Raw genomic sequence first — 21,311 nt, forward strand, 5'->3', positions numbered from 1 at the left:
TTTAGGTTAAGCACCATTTAATACAATCAAAACAATTAACAATTAATATCTGAGAAATTGCACAAGTTTAATTTTCAAAAACCAGGTTGTTTTGCAGGAATGAACAAAGGACAAGACCAATTCAAGTGATACAAGGTATTCTGCTTGCTGAAATGCTACACTTCATTTACATACCTTTCTTTCTATCAAATATTACTAAAGAATTGGTACATAAACAATGGTACATGCAACTGATCCCTTTACTAAGAAAAATAAATTTACAGTTCTGTTAAATAAAGGCCAAATGCTATTATATACAGTCTCTTAACTGAAAGGCCTTGTGAGACATTCAGGTCTAATTTTAATACTTTCCAAATAAATACCAGATAATGCAACATTTACAAATAACACACCAACAGTACTTCCATGGTAATAATTTTAAAAATCAGAATTTAGTCTTTCAATTAAGCAAATGAGTAGCTGCTCCTTCATAAATATTAAGGCATGTCACATAGCATCAAAATGGAACCGATGAGCCTCCTGTCGCTTCTCTCTGTCATCTGCTTTCTGAAAAATAATAATAAAAAAACCACTTTGTGGAATCTAGAGCAACACTGTTACAGAAATGAGCTGTCAAGTGTCAGAGAATGGTTGATTTTTTTCAAGCCATTTAACAAAAGGCAAAAAGGCTTAGTAAAAGCCCCAACAATTAACTTTTAAATTATGTCAGCTTGAAATAGCAATAATCTACACAAAATTGGCTTCTGCTGTTACTGCTCTGCTGTTGTAGTATTTATGACCCATTCTTTTCTGTTATTTCTAATAATGCTTTTTAAAAGGAATAATTCAAACCTGAAGACTGTTTCCTGGTATCCATTTTGTCTACATTAGAAATATAAGATGAAATTACTCTGGACTAACTGTAAATGTAATTTATGTTACACGCACAAAGAATCTCATTTAAAAAAACATTCTGTTAAATGCAACTTTAGAGCAAGACAGCAGTTCAACCAACAACTAACAGCACCAAGTAGGTGAAAAATATTCTGTGTCTTTTGTTTGTATTATGAAAATGTGAAGTAGGATGCATTTCCCTGCTTATTTATGCAGAACACACACTGACCTGCTGAAAGAATGAATTGGGTGGTGCTTGGAAAAAACCAGCATATTTAAATTGCACCTAGAATTCATGTCATGTGTCAAAACAAGTCCTCTCCCACGTCTCCTCTCGTGTGCTAAAGCACTTAACAGAGGATGGAAGCATTTCTTCAAGATTCTTGAATACTGAGTGCAAACTTGTGCTTGTGTCATGACAGACAGTATGTGTAAATCCCAGCATGAGAGAATTTGGCAAAGCAGATTGAAATGCTTTTTAGCTTGCACAGACCCATGTACTTTCTTTCTTTTTTGTTTTTCTAAAGGAGTAAAATGAAGAGAAGCCTCTCCAGTAGGTGCTGCGTGGGCATTCAGAACTGTGTCTCAGTTGATAAAAATACACAACAATTGTGGCAGAAATCAGTGCCCGTCTTCTGCCATGAGAGTTCATCTTCTGCTTTGGCTCAAGGCCAAAGACTTCCTCATTACACAATGTTTATGTGTGATAGCAACTCCACTGGATTAAATATGGATTTTACTGCATTTTGTAGCAGCAGCAGAGCTGTCAGTGAGGTTTAAGATATATCAGTCTGGCTTTTTTGGCAGGGACTTTATCAGTGTCAGTAGTATTCTGGATGTCAGAAAAGGGGTGGGAAGGAGGGAGTGGCACACTCTTTCCTACACTGAAATGCTTGTCACATTCCACAAAATTTCAGTCTCACTTAGGAAACAATTTCCACTCCATTTCTTGTATTCTTCCTTAAAAAATTACTGCTTCAAATTTGACAGTAACTGATACTCTGCTGGATCCAGCAAAGCCTCTCCAGCACTATTTCCATCACTGTGCAGTGTTTCCATGACTGGCCTCACGACCCCAAAGCAAGTTCTCAAGAATGAGAATAAGGACTATTGAGGGCTGTAGCAAATGTAGCAAGATTGTCTTTGTTGTAAGATGAATAATGGTGTCAATTCTTCCTCATTTTCTCTTTCATTTGGTGTATCAAAACTAAAATCTAGTAACTGAGATTTCAAAGCTTTTTTTTCTTCAATGCATTTAAAATTTCTAAGGCAGGACAGAGCAACACCTACCCTTAAACCCAACAGTTATTTCAGTACTCCAATACCTGGCTGGAGATGAGTGTGTAAGAACTAGTGTAGACAAAGGGCTCCTGCTACTATTTATCTGCAGAGGTCAAAGTCCAGGATTTATTTAAACTGCTGAATAAAACACTGCAGCTTACAGTAACATACGCTCTCTGGGGGAAAGAAAAGATTTTAAGTGCCAGTTCATTTCCCCTGCCTTTCTTTGCTGCATGTACTCCAGAGATCAGCAAAGGACAGGCATTTAGCCAGGACAGTATTTTTGGGAGAGGATTGCCGAGAGACAGTAAACTAAGAACAAGCTTAGAAACAAGGAACTTTGGAGTTTAACTTTACACATGTCAGTGATGCACAACACAGCTTTGGTGAACATTCTTAGCTGTTCAGTATCTCAACCACTTCTAAACATATAGGAAGAATATAGGAATTAATACATGTTTATACAATGGTCTGAAAATACACACAATTTGTCCAAATATTTGTGCCTGTTTTGTGCTGCAGAGTTGGAAATGAGTTTACAATATAACCAATATACCACTTCTTTCATACACACCTGGGACTGAAAACAGCTCTAAAAGCACTCTGGGCTCAGTCCTTCCTTACTCTACAATGCTTGAATTATGAAATAAAAACAGTTTGAATGTTGCCATTTAATCTCCATTTCTCCAGATAGAATTATACATAGATAATCCTTCCTCAACTCAAAGTCCAAGTACTTTTTCTGCTATTCTTGTTTGCTAAAGAAATGTTGGAGAGAGAATTAAACGCAGGCAGTGCCCAGCCCTGAGCTACAAGTGAGCAGTGCTTTACTGGTACAGCAGGACATACTAATGACAGCCATCATAAACTTTGTATTTCTTTGCTTTGTGTGTCTTATTCCCAGCTTTATTATTAGTTGGAGACTGTATTTAACATTTTGAAGAGTGAAGACTGACAGACAAATGACATTTAAATATGAAGCATGCGCAAACTTGTCTGAATGTTTAACAAGGTCATTTTATTTCCACCATCACAAAAACAAACAGTTATACCATGTCAGAATGTGCAGTAATTTTATCTGACAGCTAAGATTATGGTTTGGGTATGTAGTAACATTTATTGGCAACTCTGCCAGCTGGGTATGCTTGTGAACTGAGCATAGTTAAGAAAAATGGGAATGCATTTCTTTTGTGACAAGAAAGGCCCCTTTCAAAATGCTTCTTCAAATCAATGGATTTCTATATCCTGCATGTGTAATTCAGACCCAGACAGCAAAGCAGCCAATATGCACAATTGACCCCCTATATGTTCCTGAATGCTAATGTCAGTGCAACCAGCAAAGAGGGTTACACAAAAAAGACTTTGTCCTTGTTTTTAGATTACCAGCAGAACTCAAGGTAAGTAAACTGAGTTTATGTTCCATTTTTCCAAAACAGTTCTCCTTAAAACTGCAAAATGGAAAGCTTAGATATGAAACAAAGATGGCTCATTTCAATTGGAAGTAACAGCTTAATGGAAAAAAGGAAATGAAGAGCAACATGGACAAGCTCAAGTGTCTTAGAGCTTAAATAAAAATAATGCCAAATTTTAAACTTGTGGTAAACATTGGATTAGTAGTAACACCTTTTGTCACAATTCAGTCTGTGTCAGAAGTTACTATACTGTAGAAAAATGTAAAAAAACCCCCAATGTACAGGTCTGTAAAATATTAGGGAGTGTTAAATAAAATATTCTAGTGAATTAGCTTACCTTTTCCTGCCAATGTAATATGCCAATTATTGCCAGGATGAAAACGCAGACACCAATTAAGGCTATAGCTGTTAGCAGTACAATGTTACTTGGGGTCAAATACAACTTGGCACTCCAGCTATACAAAAGAAGAAAATCCAAGGAAACATTAATACCCTTCATTAAGAAGCAGAAAACAGATTTTGCTTACAAAGATGAAAAGAACCTGTTAGGGTAAGACAGGTGACAACCTGGTCTAGAAATGAGCAGCTCTATTTAGAGACTGAAGCTTAATGATGTTTACTTGGAAATACATGGCTTAATAGAATTATTTTTGAGCAATACCATGTCTAAGTACAGTTTCTGTTTAACTTTTCATGAATGCTATGGATATCCTCAGGGAATTAGCTTTTTCTCATTAGGAGATTTATCTACTGCCCTTGCCTAGGACGAAGCAAAATGCATAAGGAAACCTTTCACTGGAATGCCTAGGGCCTGGGGACATGGAGCAGCAGGGGAAAATAACCCTGGAAGATTTCTCCACCACATGAGAAGCTCCTCTTGGACAGGCTCATGGGCCCAGTTCTCTTTTTCTGAAGTTTACCCAGGGGCAACTGCAGTTCTAAACATAAGCAGTTGATTACGGCTGAAGATCAACAAAACTAAACCCTTTAGGGCTCCTGGAAAACATCTCAAATCATGTGAGGTCCTGAGGCCCAGGGAACCCCCTTTTTGTAGTACAGCTTTCCTATCATGGGAAAGCTGTCAGCAGCAGGCTCTGTGTTGAGGCCTCTCAGGAAATCACATACCTGTGTTATAAAAATATATAAATTAAGAAGCTTTTATTATGAAATCAGATTTCTTCTGGGGATTCCATCCTCTGCTATTCTACAATGTCCATAAACCCACTTTATACAAAAGCAAAAATAGTTTAAGGATACCGTAACAGAAATGGTTTTGCATAACACATACCTTTAAATACCTCAAGACTGTAACTAAATTTTCATCTGGCAGATGTTATTTCTGTGGTTGTTAATTAGCAACTCAAGCAGCACATCATTTCTCCACTGTTATTTGTTCTCTAGTAAAATTAAGTGCTGAACTGATGTCAGAATCATTTCTGCATGATAAATGCAACTGACCTCACTGGTAGATCAAGCGGCAAAATGCAGCTGGAATATTTGACTAATGTTTTCTCTAATAGCAAAAAGAGAAACATGCTCTCTTTCTGGGAGAAACATTTTAATTGCAAAGTGAATTCTATGTTCAAGCTCTCGTGCAACCAACCCATTCACCTTTACTTAGAGGCAAACATTAATTCCTGTAGCAACAGCTACTGCATTCAGAAGGGCTGAAGCAAAGCTTTTGTATGGAACCAGACAGAAATTGCATGTTTGGTGAGACAAAAATGCTTAATTCAACCATTACCATGTTTATAATTTGTCACTGAGGATGTTGTTAAATCTAGCAAGTATGTTATTATTTACAGGAGTGGAGCTAGTAATACATTTTGATTGTTTGCCTGAGCCGGTAATAGGGTTGTTTTTTAGTAGATTGTTTATAGGCACCATCTGAGAGGCTGTGGAAATACCTGAGCAGCATTTTCAGCTCCAGCTCAGCACTGACCCCCTGCCCTTGTTCTTCAGTAACTTTCTATACAAGTAACTATTTCTAAACCTACACATAATGCCTAATTTACACTGTGCATTAATGTAATTTTAGGAAGTCCAAATCCAAATGATGACATTACCTTCGAGGAACATTATGAGGATAGGGAATGACTATAAGCTGGGAGTTTGGTATAATAGCTGTCCATTCTTGTTTTCTTATAGACTGAAAGAAAAACAAAGGCTGTGTCAATTCCTAGCAAACCAACATACATACAAGCAAAGAAATTCTCTGTTGAAACATACAAAAGAAGAAATAAAAACGTTGTGGGTTTTAAAAAAAAAAAACTTTAAATGTAAGTGATTTATCCCTTTATCTTTGTTGCCTGTTACTCTGAAAGCTCCAAAATGCTTTAAAACCCACCCCCCAAAAGTAAAAAGCAAAATAACTATTACTGACATGAAACACAGCATCTGCTTTAAAAGTACAAAGCAACAACACAATAGGGAAAGAAGAAAAGAACTGATTCTACAAAGGAGGCAGGCAAAACAATTTTCCAAACCAGAATTTGGCCCATTTGAGTACCTCACTTTTATAGACAGTTTCAGTCATCTTTTGGTTTTATTTTGGCTTCAGAGCTTCAGAGTTTATACACTCCTCAAAAAATTGGGCAAACTGGTTCTTTTGGGCAAACCTTTCTGTATGCAAACTTACTTTGATATTCTTACTTCAGAGAATGAAAAAGAAGTGTCCCAGCAGCATTTCCATCCAAAGTCTCTTAGAAAAGTAGCACCATAAACAATTAGCTTGACAATCTAAATGCCAACCCACCTTTTCTCCCAGGGGCCGAGGGATGCCCACGTACAGGTGGTCGAGGAAGTTGGCGCTGCGGCCCAGGCCCAGCACGTTGTAGGGCAGCTGCAGAGCGTAATGCGCTGACTGGCTGAGCTGGCCAGCTGCAAGCAAAGCACAAAGGAAGCCCAAGTGGGTATTTTAGGGGGAAAAAAACCCCAATCAATCAACCCCCAAAGACCAACTTGCTACACAAGTACACATTCCCCCGTCAGTAATAAAAATGTTTAAAGATTTTCACCAATTGCGTGATTATTTAATTCTTAAAGCTCAGTCCCACATTTCCAAACTACCTGGGAGTACTCATTTGGAGAAGAGCTTACATACTTTACATATTCTTGTGAGTACTATTTCTATGTTAACTCAAATCTCCATTATTTGTTACAAGCTGAGAAGAAATCAACTATCTGTATGTATTTTTATATGATTAGTGCCAAGTTTCTTGCCCACTGTTTTACAAGATTAGACTCAACATGTGAAGGTTCACTTTAATTCTTGTCAGTGTTAAACTGTAATTACTACTGTCACAAAATTAGCTAAGTAAATTCTCATGAACAAATTTTCAAAGAATAAATTAATTTAATGAAAACAGGATTGCAGTGGTTGCAAGTTAATTATAGAAGAAACTGTAGATAGAAAACAAGATTCTTGGTTTCCTGAAAAGGCAGTGGGGAAACAGACGAGTGTTGCAGTTATCAACAAGTTCACTGGCATCCCATTTCCAAAGTATCCAGGTAGTGCACTTAAATTAAAAAAATCTTCTAATAGTTTAATTTCTGGCCAACAGATTCAGCTCCTGTGTGGGTTCTTTGTTCTCTTAGCAAGTGAGCTGCTCCCACTGCAGGAACAGTATCAGCATCTCAGAAGCACCACAGTGAATTCAGCCTTCACCAGATTAAACAGGAATGAGTGCAAGGGACACTTGACAACCACAAATGGGTTTCTGTGACCAACAGAAACAGCTTTTCACAAGGTTGTGATTTAGTCAGAATTTTTAGAGCGTCAGATTTCTCTCAGCTTTGATCCCTAATAGATTATGCCTGAAACTGGAAATTATAAGTTAAACAACAAAATGCAACAGAATGTGAACTGAAGAACAGGAATCCATATTTTGTAGTGAATTTACAGCCAAGTCCTTTTTACCTCTCCACACTCCCATCCAAGGCTTGATTCAGGAGGCAGCACTTGACAACATTCTGCATAGCTGTGCTGAACACAGGGGCAGGAAAAACTCCTCACTCACCACTACCACTCCTTTGGCAAAGCCAAATATCCATTCAAGACAAACCAAACCCCCCTCCTGGCATCCTAGAGATGTCAGTAAGTGGCACTGGCCACAACACAGCAGCACTTCAATAGGGACAAGAGACACCACTTCCAGCAGCAGCTCCTCAGCTCCTGCACGCTCCTCTGGGGACAAACTCCTGGTAGTGCAGGCTGGGGGTTCTGAACCCTGCTCATTACAGTGATTACTTCATGGCTCTGCTTTTGTGAACCTCCCTTCCCCTACCAGCTCTTGAGGAAGCCACTTGCCTTATGCTGTCAGGCATGTTTTGAAACAAGCCTGCTTAATCAGGAAGTAAATATTCTGTATTATTGTGCATTTAGAATTATAATAACTATATTTTAAAAAGCATGGTAAATGTCAGCTAAGATCTGAAAAATCAGTTGATGCAGTTATCTTTTTATTAAGCCAAAATGCTATTAGCAAAAAGAAACAATAATGGTCTTCCTAATGATAATACACATTTTAGATTTATTTTTTCCTCACGTAGAACCATGTAATAAGCAAGCAGACGAGGAAATATTGAAGTTGGATTTATACATTCAGGTCTCTATTGTGAGGACAAGGTGTACTGTGCACATTGTTGGGTAGATTTCTCAATTACAGAAGATGTGGCACAAAGCACTGACTGAGCAGCTTTTCTCTTTAGGAACAGGGATTTTTCCAGGAAGTTGAGATAACACAGGATAGGACAGCAGAGGGTTTGTCCTCAGTCTGTCCCTGCCTTGCCAGTGACTTCCCTAACATGATCTTGGCTAAACTGCTCAATCTCCAGGTGTCAGTATCCAAATCTAAACTAGAAGTAATTCTCAAAGTACATAATATCTGACACCTCCAGTTACCAATATACAATAGTCAGGAGCAAAGGTGGGTGTATTTAATTTGACTTGGTTATAGAAACAGACCAGGTGTGTTACTTGATCATACTGCAATATAAGAAAGATTTTCTTTTAGCATTTTTCACTAATGCTGCATGCTGAAGGACTTTCCCCAAAAGAACAAGGTACTGCTGTAACATTGAAAAGCTTTTAGAATTACTTTTGAGTGAAATATTTCGGATCATGAGAAGACTGCAACTAAGATCTTGCTTTTTTCTTTCAACTTACAAATGAAATGAATGTCAACTAAATTAAAGAGAATAGAAGAAAATGTCATATCCTGTGTGCAGTCAGCCTTAAAGAGGTTAGAGAGTCACATACTGCAGCTAGAATTCTTAAAGCACTGAATAATTTCATGGCTACTAATGCTGGTTCTTATGCCTAAGATAAGGATAACAAAATCTTATGCTTCAGGATGTAAATAGATCATTTGCAAAGGTCAGAGAAGAATGTTTTCTTCTACACAGCAGGCAGAAATGTGCATATACTTATTTTTTATTTGCCTTTAAAATTGGGAGGTGTTAGCTAAGCAGGATGATAGCATGTAGAAGGTTCCAGTTTACTAAAGCTGACTAAGCACAGGAGAACTTTGAGACTCTTCCTTGCTTTCCTCAGCCTATATCTATCATAAATTCTGTTTGATGCTTACTGAAAAGTTCCACATAGAATTGCAACCAACTAATTAAGAATGACAACTGCTCACCTGAGAAACATAAAGCCCTGAACCAAGATGAAAAATAAAAGGAGAAATAACAGAGAGTACTGTCAAGAGTTTATTGACATTATCTGAGGTTCCCAGTCACTGGTAATTAATTTACTTATGAAAATATTTAAAATTTAATTAAATAGCAACCACAGCAATTTCTCCTCTTGTAAAACTACTGGAAACAACTTTCTACTTGTTTCAAGAAAATCTGAAAATAGTTTTACATCTTCAAGGAGGGAAGTGGGATTTATTTCTTACATTCAAATTGTTCTTTAGGTTTTTGGAAGTCAGTGTAGGCAAGATGGAGGAAGTGGCTGCTGATTCACAGTTGGTTTTACCTCATCCATAGAACTGTCATTATAAACAAGACTTGAAAAACCTTCTCCTGATCATGCTACACATAATTTCTTTTTAATACTACCTTTAAGACTATTCAATACTATGTATTTTGCCTTAAGCTTCTTTTTTCAAAAATGCCATTTCAAAGCATGCAGATATCATGGGCTATGGTATTGGTATTAGTGGTGGTATATATATTCTTGTCTTAAATCATAAATCATTAAGTTTATTGCTTCAAAAAACCTTGGGCAGAGTAAAATCCCCATAATTTTAGGACATGGTTTTCTGTGGTTTCAGCCTATCGGAGATCAAATTTGTAAGAAAATGGTAATGATGTTAGGCAGCCAAACCTCAGAAGATTTTGCAGAGTTTGATATTCAGAAACCATTCTGGACCTTTTGGAATCAATCTCCTTACCTCTGAAGTCTGGCATATAAAATTGGAAGCAATTCATATCATTAACCTTTCTAAAGTCTTGTCTGACAACCAGAGCCATGTGTTGTCTGTGACAGATCCAGTACTTGTTCTTTTATACCTGAATTAAGTCATTTTCCTTCTGTTTCCATTATCCTGATGTAAACTTGCTGAAAGCTCAAGGGTAGCCTGTTCTCCCCTGAGCTGAACTGAAATGTCCTCAACAGCTTATTTCAGGCTGAAGAATTGAACTTTGTGAGGGGAAAGTGGCTGCAGTTCCGTGTAGGAGCAACGGCTTCTCTTGTTTAAACAGCACTGACAACACCTGGTACTGCATTTAGGAACAGCCTCACTGAACCTACAGAAATAGATGCACAATACTGATAGTGTTCAGTCAGTTTAAATACACCTCTTTTGTGAAATAACAGCAGAACATGCAAGATCACGACACAAAACTGAAAGACTAATGGAAAATCTGATTTCAAACTTGTGGTTTCCTGAAGCATTTCTTATAATTATTTTTATTATGCTTTTCTTAGCAAAATATTATTTGCATTTAATTAGCCAATTAGAAGCCATTCTGTGTAATTCAAAATTCAGTAATACTATTCAGGATTCCAAAAGTGTGTCTTTTAGTCTCACACTTGCATGTAAATTCTTCTGTACCATCACTGAGGTCAGCACATTAATGACTTTTTATATCGATTAGACAAACACATGTATCCTAGAAAAAGTAAAAAATGAGTCCAAAACCTGCCATGCAGAGGTTGCATGGATTGCTGCCCAGCTGGGAGCAGCAGCACCCAGGCAAAGCTGGAACAGGACAGAGGCACTTTGGGTGCAGGTCAAGATTTGGGTGCACACAGTGACCGAGTGTCCCTGCCCTGCACAGCTGGAGCACTGCAGTGATGTTTCCTCTGCTGCCATTACCAGCACTGGCCTAAAGTGCACTGAGTATTTATTTCCCCTTTTTTCAAAGCTGGCAGCTCCTTCTTTTATTTGAAAATATGCCAACCATTTACTGCAAGAGAAAGGGAAAATATAACTGATAGTAATGAAAAACCCATGGAATGTGCCTAAGAATTTACAAAGAAGTTTGCAGGAAAAAAAATTATCTAACAAAAACCCAACAACTTCAAACTTGGAAGCTTCACATAAAGTTGGAGAAATGGAATTGCTTGGCTTAAGTTGAAAGCTTTACTTTAGTTCCTTTCACATTGCCTTTGGGGGTCACTGGTTGGAAAAAAGAAATGTAGTGGTCAAAGAGTTCTTTTTCTGCTTAGAATATGCAATGGTAACTTCATTTTTCTAAGGGCTGGGAGTGCCTCCCTGTTTTCCCCAGCTGGTTGTCTCTTTTCCTTAGTCCCCCTAAGAGAAAATTCCAGATTAATGCAGAACACAGCTTCACCTCTCAACCTTTTCTGCAATACCTGGTTCTGGAGTACCAGAAATAACAAACATGGGAAAGGGAATTCAAAGTGCACTCCTGGGACTTGGACATCGATGATTGCAGTGCTGCCAACACTTGGGACACCTCTGCAAGCCCAAACTCCAAACCTGATGCATTTTTATGAGAATATGTATTTTTGTGAAAAATATCTTTACACCATAAAATTATAGAAGTAAAACTGGTAACTTAAAAACCCCTCAAACAATAAAATTATCATACTGCTGATAGGGGAAGCTGCATCATTTGTAATGCCCAAATGTCCAAGGTTTGGTAATATTGCAAGCAATATTACAAGTTCAAGTAAGCTTTCTAAACAAAAGAGAATTATACAGAGAAACATACTAGAAGGCAACTCCTACCTATAGCAAACAGAGAATCCCTCTCATTGAATGCAGCTATTCAATTATTAAATTATTCCAGCTTGTTCCATGAATACACTCTTCTTTCTGTGTAGTGGAATTCGACACAATGAACCTTGCAGTGTCAAATGGCCATTGAAAATAAGCTTATTTTGCCTTTTTTCTGGTACATATTGCAATGTTTATGTTTAAATTCACGACTATAATAGCTGCTAGACATTTGTGTTCACCTCACAATTCAATTTAGTTAAACAGCAGGAGAACTCAATGCAACAACAGGGAAGAGTAAGCAGATTTCAAAAAACCAGAAGGGCACGACTTCACAGCATGTGAAAGGTCATTCTGCCATGGAAGGTTTAAAACAAAACAAAGCAAAAGCAGCAAAATGAAAGAGCTCTGGAATGAGAGCTGCAGAGGCCATCAGTCCACACAGCTTCACTCATACAGATGCTTAAACAAATTATGACTTGATCCATATTCAGTGAAGCCACTCTTATCATCTTCCCATGGATACGGGGCTTTAAGGAAATCTAAGATATTTACTGCCACCTGTTCCTGGCCCACAGAATTTATATGTTTGATAGACACAAGTTGCAAGTATGAGCCTATTTATTTCAAATTCTATCAGCATATTTTTACTTCAGGAGAGAAAATTCAGATGTGCATAGCACAAGCTGAAACACAGAAGATATTCTCCCAATAAAAGCCTGGAAATGTATATGTAGAGCTGAAAATCCTGGCTGACACTCACACTTAACTGTGGGATCTCCTTAAAAATAATATCTTGAAAAGAAAAGGGAGAAGGCAGGTTACAGGACATGGATCAGAAAGCATGATTTAAATTTGAGTTGGTGTACTTCTGGATTTACACTGGACCTGGTCTGATCTCAAGCATGAAATTCCTTAAATATTTGATGAAGTTGTTGCAGTTGATTTTCCTCTCAGGAAGAGAAGTTCTGTGGAGACATTAACTGCAGATGTAAGGCCCAGAACTTCTCCATTCTAATGCCCATGTTGGCAATTGCTACTCCTTGTAGCTAATTTAACAGTATTGCTTGTAAGACTACAAGTGGATTGAGCAACGTGAAAGTAAAAGCATAGAGTACATGCTAATTATTATTCTGCTATCTTTTAACAACATTCTGGAATGTTAATAGGAGACAGAACAATTCTACCAATGTTTTGAAGAAAACCCTCATAATTATGCAAATTTCCTGTAGTTAAGGCTTGGCAGATCAAAGAACCTTAAAATGAATTAGATAAGGACAGCCATACGGGCCTTTTTATTTTACTCTTTGCATGAATGTTGCCTATATGAAAGATGCCATAACTCACAGCTGAAGTCCTGCAGGACTGAGGGGATCAGAAGCAGAGTGGGGGCCATGGCTTTGAGTACTTTATGATGCACTTAAGCCCAGGGCTGGAGGGATAACTTAAGGTGATTGGTTGCAGTGGTCCAGCCAACAACTGTTCCCCCACTGAGTGCAGCCATAAAGGCAATAAATTACAGCAGCTGACTTTGGAGGGGCACATGGAAAGCAATGCTGAGTTTCTTTTTCATCAGAAAAAGAACTATGTTTTTACTCATGTTACTTCTTGGGAAAGGGATTAATTATTTTAAAATTTTGATTAGCTCATTACTCCTTTCAGAGAATTAAAAGCTTCAAGTATGGATTGTCCTGTAATATTACATAAGGAAGGCAGATAGGTTGATGAAAATTAAATTAGTTTTAAAATAGCAGATGGATGCTATACAAATAAAAGCTTAATGTGGAAAAGATGTTTTGTAGGTTTATACACGGCCCAAAAATGATGATGATATTTGATATATCAAATGATCTATCCTGATAGTCAAATAAAAGAGGATTGTGATGTAATGGGTTGTTTTTCCAGACAACAGCCTGTATAGGCCAGTAATTCTAGTTAGAACATTTACTGAATCTTACACATAAGATTTGCAAGAGAAGAAAATCTAGCTACAAACGTAATGTAACACCCTCAGAAAACATGACTTTCAAAAGTTCTTGCAGGAATTATACACACTCAAAAAAATCTATTAACTTATTAGTGTTGAGAAACTGATAAAAGACAGCATTAGAAAATTCCCTGTAGCAATGCTGCTGGGGTCATAAATACACTTGGAATTCATTACTGTTATTTCATAATGTCAGAACAGAAAAGGAAATTCATCATGCCTGGACTCTGTTAGGTTTTTATTGTTGTAAACATGGTAGCTGTGAAGGGAATATAGCAGTATTAAATCACATTTGATAACTGTTTCTTAGAGTAAATAGTAAAAACATTGCATTTCAGAAGAACTGCTGCCCCCCGCCCCAAACACAAACAAAAAACCAACAACCAACCAAACTCAGCAAACCCTAAAGAAAATGTTTAAGAAAAATGCATTTGCTTTTGTTCTTGAAAGAGAGAAACAGGAAAAAAAATTAGGAAAATGATACATGAAATAGGTCCAAATTTCAAGCTAGTTTTATTCCACAAATTTGTAAGATATGTGCAGAGTTTGAAAAATGTCTTTTTTTAAGCATGTACAAACACAGAAATGCTGAAGTATCAAGACATGTTTTTGCAGCTATCTGGTTTGTATTTCAGGACAGCTTCTTTCTCTTTAATTTTTCCCAGGTGGAATTAACAGTCTTGAGCACACACTCATGGTGAGAGCCTTGCCACTGATTCAAATTGACTCAGGACCTTAACATGTCAGCCTTTTCCCTTCTAAATTACTGATTTTATTTAAGTTAGTGTTATACAGAATATAATCTGGAACTACTGGAACCTTTTTTTAAAAATCTGAGTTTAATTTGAACTGAGACTGGAGTGACAGCTACAGATGACTGCACTTACTGATCATGTTCAGCTTATGAGTTTGGAATTTTTGCCTAAGCAAGAAATGAGTCCATTATAGTCCTAAGATTACCAGTCATACATGAGACTAATAAACCACTTTGTACAGTCTCCTGTGCTTTCTGGGAGCCACCAGTACACTCCTAGGAAGGCAGCACAAACCCCAGGGTACTCTAACTGGGGTTAGAATATGGAGCACAGCCCAATGGAGGATTCTCTCTTTGGCTGCTTTGTTTCTGGACTCCTGCTCCTGTAGCAGCTGCCCCAGCTCAGGCCATTAAAGCTTTAACTCCAATACAAGGTGCACCAAGCACCCCTTCCCCTTGATTCTGACCCTGTTAGCTGAGCACTGATTCCCTGCAGTTCCTGCATTACCTGGAAGGACACAGGAATTCCCTCTCCAGCTTCCTCAAGCTACTCAGCATTTGATTTTGTTACCTGCCAGTGGTAGTGAACAACTCCAGACTAACACAGCCTGTGTGTCCTGAATATTATCCTGATCCTTTCTCATCTGCCTCCTAGGATTGTATGGAGCTATTTCAAGGCCTCTGATGTTTCTTAATGCATAATTGCTTAGGAAGCAATTAGAAGCTTATGCTATTTCACAAACTGATGATATTTTACCCAAAAATTTTTTGCTACAGCCAACTGTTCAAACCTAACTGGAACAGGACAAATGAAAAAATAATGCAATTGCAATGTTTGTAATAAAAATGCAATCTGTAAAGAAGGAAGAGAACGTTGGGGGTTTGGCATTGTAAACTGAAGGCAACATTGAAACCATTCCCATTCCCTCTGCCACCTTTCCAACTCCTCAGGTTGCTGAGAAGCACAGACACAGCCAGACTGTGCCCTGGGTATTCCCACAGTGAGTTTCTCTTACCTGACCCATTTTTCAGGTACCCATTTGCATCTACAGTAGTGTACATGATGTAAGGACCAGGCTGATTAACTCCAAAGGGCTACAAGGGATCAAAGAAAAAGGCAGGCAACATTTTAGGAACAGAAAAAGCTATAGTAATTAAACAGAAAACTGAAGAAAAACATTTTTACATTAAGAATTTATTTTATTATATTAAGAATTTATTTTTTATATTTTAACTTCAAAATCTTGCAACTGTTTTGGTCATAGCATTATGTGGAAATCAATTTTCAAAATCACAGTAATCAGTTGGCTAAGTAATGTTTAGTTTCTCATGAAGAAGGCTGTACTATTCAGTCATGTTTCCTTGGAAGCTATAAGTAAAGTAAAACCCCCTAAAAATTTAAAGAAATAACTGCATGTTCTGAAAAAGCAGAACATTTGATACCAAGAGAATGCACTATCTTGAAGGTATTTCTGAATTGAAAAATACAACACAAATTTAATCTTTTTTATCATTATTTAGCAGTGTTTCATTTAATTAATGAAAGTGATTGAACCGTTACTTGTCAAGTATTGGTATCTATTTTAAGCAAATTTTCTTGACAAAGAAAACGTACTTAAACATCAAAGTACAGTCATGAGGAAAAATAAAAAAAACAAACACCCAAGGAAGTTGTGCATTTCTGAGTGATGAACCATAAGAAATCCACCTAAGTAAGAATGGGTGGGAAGGGAGAGGATGAGAGACAACTGCAAGAACAGATTTTAAAGGAATTTTTCTTTTTGTTTTTTTTTCCTAGTGCTGAATTCGAGCTGATATTAGGACATCAAATCCAACTTACTTTCAAGTAAGTTACAGAAGGAACATTAAAAGAGATGATGACATGTTTCACACCATGCCTCAAGAAGTAGTAAGTTTAAACCATGAGAGTAAGTGATAATGGTGACAGATGAGATCAAAGCCTACAATAATAAATGATTAGAATGAAAACTAAGGAGACCACAAAGGGGATACCTATGCAGATCTATGACAGATAAGTGAATAAGGTGAAATTTATATTTTTTTTGGTGCCACACAGCAGTACTCTGGCAAAATGTACCTTATGTTACTTTGTCAGAGAACTCCTATTACTATGGGAGCAATAGTGTTTCAGTGATCTCAATAATGAAATTTCCACCAACATCTGCTGTGAAGATTTGCTTTTTAAACCCTCGATTTTTGTAATTAAGTTAATGATACTATCAAACCTCATTATTTTACAACAGAAATTAAACCCCATGTCTCAAAATAGGCTTGAAGCAAAGGTTAGCCCCATTTGAAGCAGTTTTTCTATTTTCAAGTCAAAATTAAATGTGAAACTTTTGCAGAGCTAAAGTGCTTCTGCTACCTCTGATTACTCTAAGCTCCTCTTTCAGGCCAACTTTCACTGTGAACATTGCTAAACTATTTGCTAATTGGCAGTTTGGTGGGTGAGTTGCAGATCTTTGGAGACAAAATAATCTAAACAGAAAACACCACATGTGTATGGCTGTCTGCAGAATCATCAGAGCCCAGTGCACTTTTGCTTGGCTGTGCCACTGCTGGAGTTGGGCCCAGAAGTGGCTGCACCTACCCCACAGTCAGTTTTGCCTGGACTTTCTAAGTGCCCACCAAGACTTGGCACAATTCCCAGTTTGGGCACCCAAGCTCCTCCTGTCTCTGGTACATCCCAGCCCCCAGTGTGGGTAACAAAGCTCCTGCACAACAACAATCAACCGGCTGCAGCTCTGAGCAGCAGCTGCCCAGAGTTATGGGTCTCACAGAAGCAGAAGTTGGCCAGTCATGACGTGGATTACACATTATTCCAGTCAATAGCTCTTTTAATATGCTGAGAGTTTTTGGTATAATTGGACTTCAGCTTATTTGAGGCTAAATACAAACAAGGCCATGGTTACACTTACTGTTATTTTCCGAGGACAGTCATTAGAACAGAGGCCGCTGAGAACTGCAAGAACAAAAAGTGAGCATGCTGTGTTTATGTTCACAAACCATCTTAGAAGCACCATCTCTGGAATCTGGCAAAGTCTAGTGATAGTGTCAGGTAGCCATTAAAACACAAAGAAAATAAATATCTTTGTGATTTATGGTGATGTAATCAGTTGGAAGCATACTTGGCAGAAATTCATCACTCTTTTACCCCACCTCACTGGTTAACCAGCTTCAAAAGGACAGATTTCCCGTTAGAAAATTCCAAACTAAAACATTTTTAAAACAGTGAACTATACATTTTATTCGTTATTCTTCATTTCTAACCATTTAAAATACTGGTAGAGATTCAGCTTTACTGTTTTAACTGATAAAAGATAAAGGCTTTTCCTTCTATACAAAGCATCATTTTAGAACTTGGTTTGAAGCAATTCACAAAAGCTGTAACAAGCAAAATCCCACTGCCAATTTAGTCTATTAATTCAAAAGTATTATAAGCAGGTGTATATAATGCTAATTAATATCTAAAGCCTGTGACACTTGTTCCAATTAATTGTTTCAAACTTACTAGTTTGAAAAATCAGTTACATTCAGAAATCTCTGTTAAAAACCTAAATGAGGGACAGTGTAAGCCATCTGTTCTGTAAGCCAGGACATCCTGTCACACTGAGTATTAGAAGAAAACAACAAAACCCACACACATACAATAATCTAAGGTCCATTCTGATGCAAAATTTGGACTTGTAATGACAACAGTTTGGTTGAGCAGCAGGCCAGTAATGGCCATGGGCAGGGAGGAGGATGCACACCAGGTACTGAGCCAGGGAAAAACATTACTGCTCCATGAATTATGGTATCACAAAGCAAGCATGGCAGACAGAAAATGAAGATTTGCACCAGATTTGAGGGCAGATCATCCTAACCATCAGGAGTTTCTTAAAGATTTTCTGTCTTCTTTAAGGATCCATTGAGCTAAGGGTACAAAATGTTTAGGATCAGGAAAATACTGAAGGGTGCATGTAAGATGTTCACAGTCTGATTAGAAGTCACTCCCTGTGTGTGTCAGAAATGGCACTGCTCTAGTCAAGGAAGCTTTCTATTAATTTGGGTGTGAATATTAATAATTGTCAAGACTCCTAAATTACCATTCTATGCTTGTGATTCCAAAATGTTGAAATTTCTATATACAGTAAGATGTAATATTTTATGCAGTTCAAACCCCCCAATATCTGAATAGTCAAGACAAATGTGTGTGGCAAAGCAGAATTCGAAGACTATATGCACCTAGAGATAGACTTTTAACACTACAGCTTTAATTTTATCTATTACACATAGGTGAGGATGCAAGTGGATCCAACTCTTCCCATTTTGATGCAAAAGGGCACACTGAAATCTGCTGTTCAGTTTCACCCCTAGAACAAATTACCTGGCCAAGTATATTTGACATCAGTTATAATGAGCAAAGCTGTTCTCATTGTCCATATGCCAAATAAGTGAACACAATGCATTTATTGATACACTAAATCAGACAAAGCACATTTTGTTAGAAATACTTTCCCCAGTATCACAGTAAAAGTATTTTTAGACCCTCATTAATTCCTGTTTCCTGGGGTTTCTATGCAAAAATACTCACACCCTAAAAGGGTGCTAAAAAAACGCTTGCCCCAGTTTTTAAGACAGATTTACACAGAGTGAATAAAAAAAAAAGCATATTGCAAATTACTCCCTTCTCCATTAAAATATCACACAATTGTAGTTCTAGTATGGCTTTGTGAAGTGTAAGATTTTCCCAAAGGATTTTCTGCATGCTTTTGTGAATTATACTACAGATACATGGTATTATTTCAAAGAAGGCTTCCACCAACATGATAAATGATTAAACACTGTCACGATGAGAACAGAGCTCAGGCTGTGGACAAAGTAATAATAGCATCAGCCCCCAGCAGTAACTGCAGTTCTGTTCTCTTCTGGTGTGCAGAATGTGTGCTTTAGAGGACTGGATGCATTTAAATAACATGAAGGCAAATACAATTTTTGAAGGTGAACCTCTAGTTGTTGCTAGTGAGCTTTGTCTCTATAGGCTCCCATACAGCCTCATTTTTCACTCATTCTCAAAAAATCAAGCAAGACAGGCAAGAAATTATCTCAAAGCTCAATGCCTTTGCAGCTGAAGAACACAGAAGGGCATGCAGTTTAAAAATCTAATTATGAACACTGTAATTTAACTCAAGCCTTTTAAACCAGCTCTCATTAATTCACACACCCTGGCCATGTTCATGGCCACTCTGTGCTCTCAGGGTAAGGTGTGGTTTGTGCCATGTGGATTTGGGCTGGAAGCACAGAATTGACTCCCACAGGGATGCAAAGTGACCCTCAGAACAGATCATGCAGTGTAAGCAGAACACACCATGCAGGAGTCCCTGAAATGAAACCAGCCCCTTTGGAAGGCAATTCTGCATCACTCCCACATGACACACACACATGAACTCCAGCAAAGCAGCCTTGCTATGGCACAGGTACAGAACATTACCATAAGGTCTTCATATGCAAAGACTCAAATATTCACATCCTTTCCAATATCCCATTTTGACTTTATTATGCATTGATAACTTACCAATAACTTTAACAAAATAGGCATCTGCTTCAAAGTTATTTTTCAATGTATGGATAGCAAAGTCCTTGTTGGAATAGCCTTTGCTTAGCACAATGATATCCAAGATTCCCTAGAGGAAAAAAAACCCAAGTTTACATTAGAATGCTTATTTATGCTTGGGAAAAATGCTGAGCAGCAAAGTTTACCCCTTTGCTATTTATTTTAATATCTTTCAAACATTATGAATATAATGCAAATCAATTTGGGATGGAGAGGGCCATCCACAGCTCAGCAGGACAATCCAAGGCTGCCCAGGCAAGGCCTGTGCAGGGCTCAGGGATGGGCACAGCCACACCCAGAGGCTGTTGGCTGGGTAAGGAGCTGCACTTACATCCTCATAGATGTCAAAGAAGGTGGCAACCACAGCATCCTTGATCTGATTGAGATCTGAGAGCTCCCAGAACACCCTGAACATGCGCCGCACGCTCTTGCAGCTCACGTTGTTGCATGGGACATTTTCTAGTAAGAATGCTTGTTGATTGCTGTAAAACATACATATGTAATACATAAACCAACTTGAGAGAAGTCTAAATTACAGAAATTTAAAAATATTGTCATTAAATAGTTTAAGTGCTCTGGAGTTAGATGTAATATAAGCTCAGCTAGCAGCTACTGGGTACTTGAAAAATCCATGAGTTTGCAGACAGAACTACAATCATTGTCATGCTTGACTTATAACAATGAAAACATGAAATAAATGGATCCAAACCAACAGGAGTAACTTAACCATTCAGTCAAAGGACTGAACTTATCCTTACTTTATTCTGAAAAAACTACAAATGAACTTATCTGCCGTTTTTCTTAATCCCTTCCACAGTCTGTCAGCTTAAACACTATTTAAAACATGTCCATGCTTTTTTCATTACTGCATGACAGCTTCTTCCCATCCCAGCTCCATTAATACTTTTTCTTACACAGTGTATGTTTTAAGCAAATTTGAGATTAAACCAAACCTCTATTTGTATGTTTTCCACTGTTTCATGCAAAATACAAAACACAAAACCCACCCTGCTAAAGTGCAGTAAAAATAGGGCAATACAAAGCAAGTTAGGCACTTGCTGACATGTAACACAAAGACAGGTGCAAAACTAAACAAGAAATGTAGAAACCAAGCAGAGTGCCAGGGCTAGCGTAGAAAAATCTCCCCGCTAAAGAGTATCCAATAGGTGCCTCTGGCTCAGTGGGAGACACA

General features: G+C 37.7%; 1 protein-coding gene across 1 annotated transcript in view; it reads right to left on the reverse strand.

Moving 5' to 3' along the window:
* The window catches only part of ITFG1 (integrin alpha FG-GAP repeat containing 1), a 70,503-nt gene continuing 49,192 nt past the window's right edge, over positions 1–21,311 (reverse strand). The window contains exons 11-18 of the mRNA XM_066557141.1: positions 20,451–20,601; positions 20,081–20,189; positions 17,442–17,485; positions 15,519–15,597; positions 6,322–6,446; positions 5,633–5,715; positions 3,904–4,021; positions 1–546 (exon numbers count right to left, since the gene is read on the reverse strand). Coding sequence (XP_066413238.1) covers positions 487–546; positions 3,904–4,021; positions 5,633–5,715; positions 6,322–6,446; positions 15,519–15,597; positions 17,442–17,485; positions 20,081–20,189; positions 20,451–20,601 — 769 coding nt within the window. The 3' untranslated portion in view covers positions 1–486. The remainder of the gene's footprint in view (positions 547–3,903; positions 4,022–5,632; positions 5,716–6,321; positions 6,447–15,518; positions 15,598–17,441; positions 17,486–20,080; positions 20,190–20,450; positions 20,602–21,311) is intronic.

Source organism: Molothrus aeneus, chromosome 11 (assembly GCF_037042795.1).
Source record: "Molothrus aeneus isolate 106 chromosome 11, BPBGC_Maene_1.0, whole genome shotgun sequence".
NCBI lineage: Eukaryota > Metazoa > Chordata > Aves > Passeriformes > Icteridae > Molothrus > Molothrus aeneus.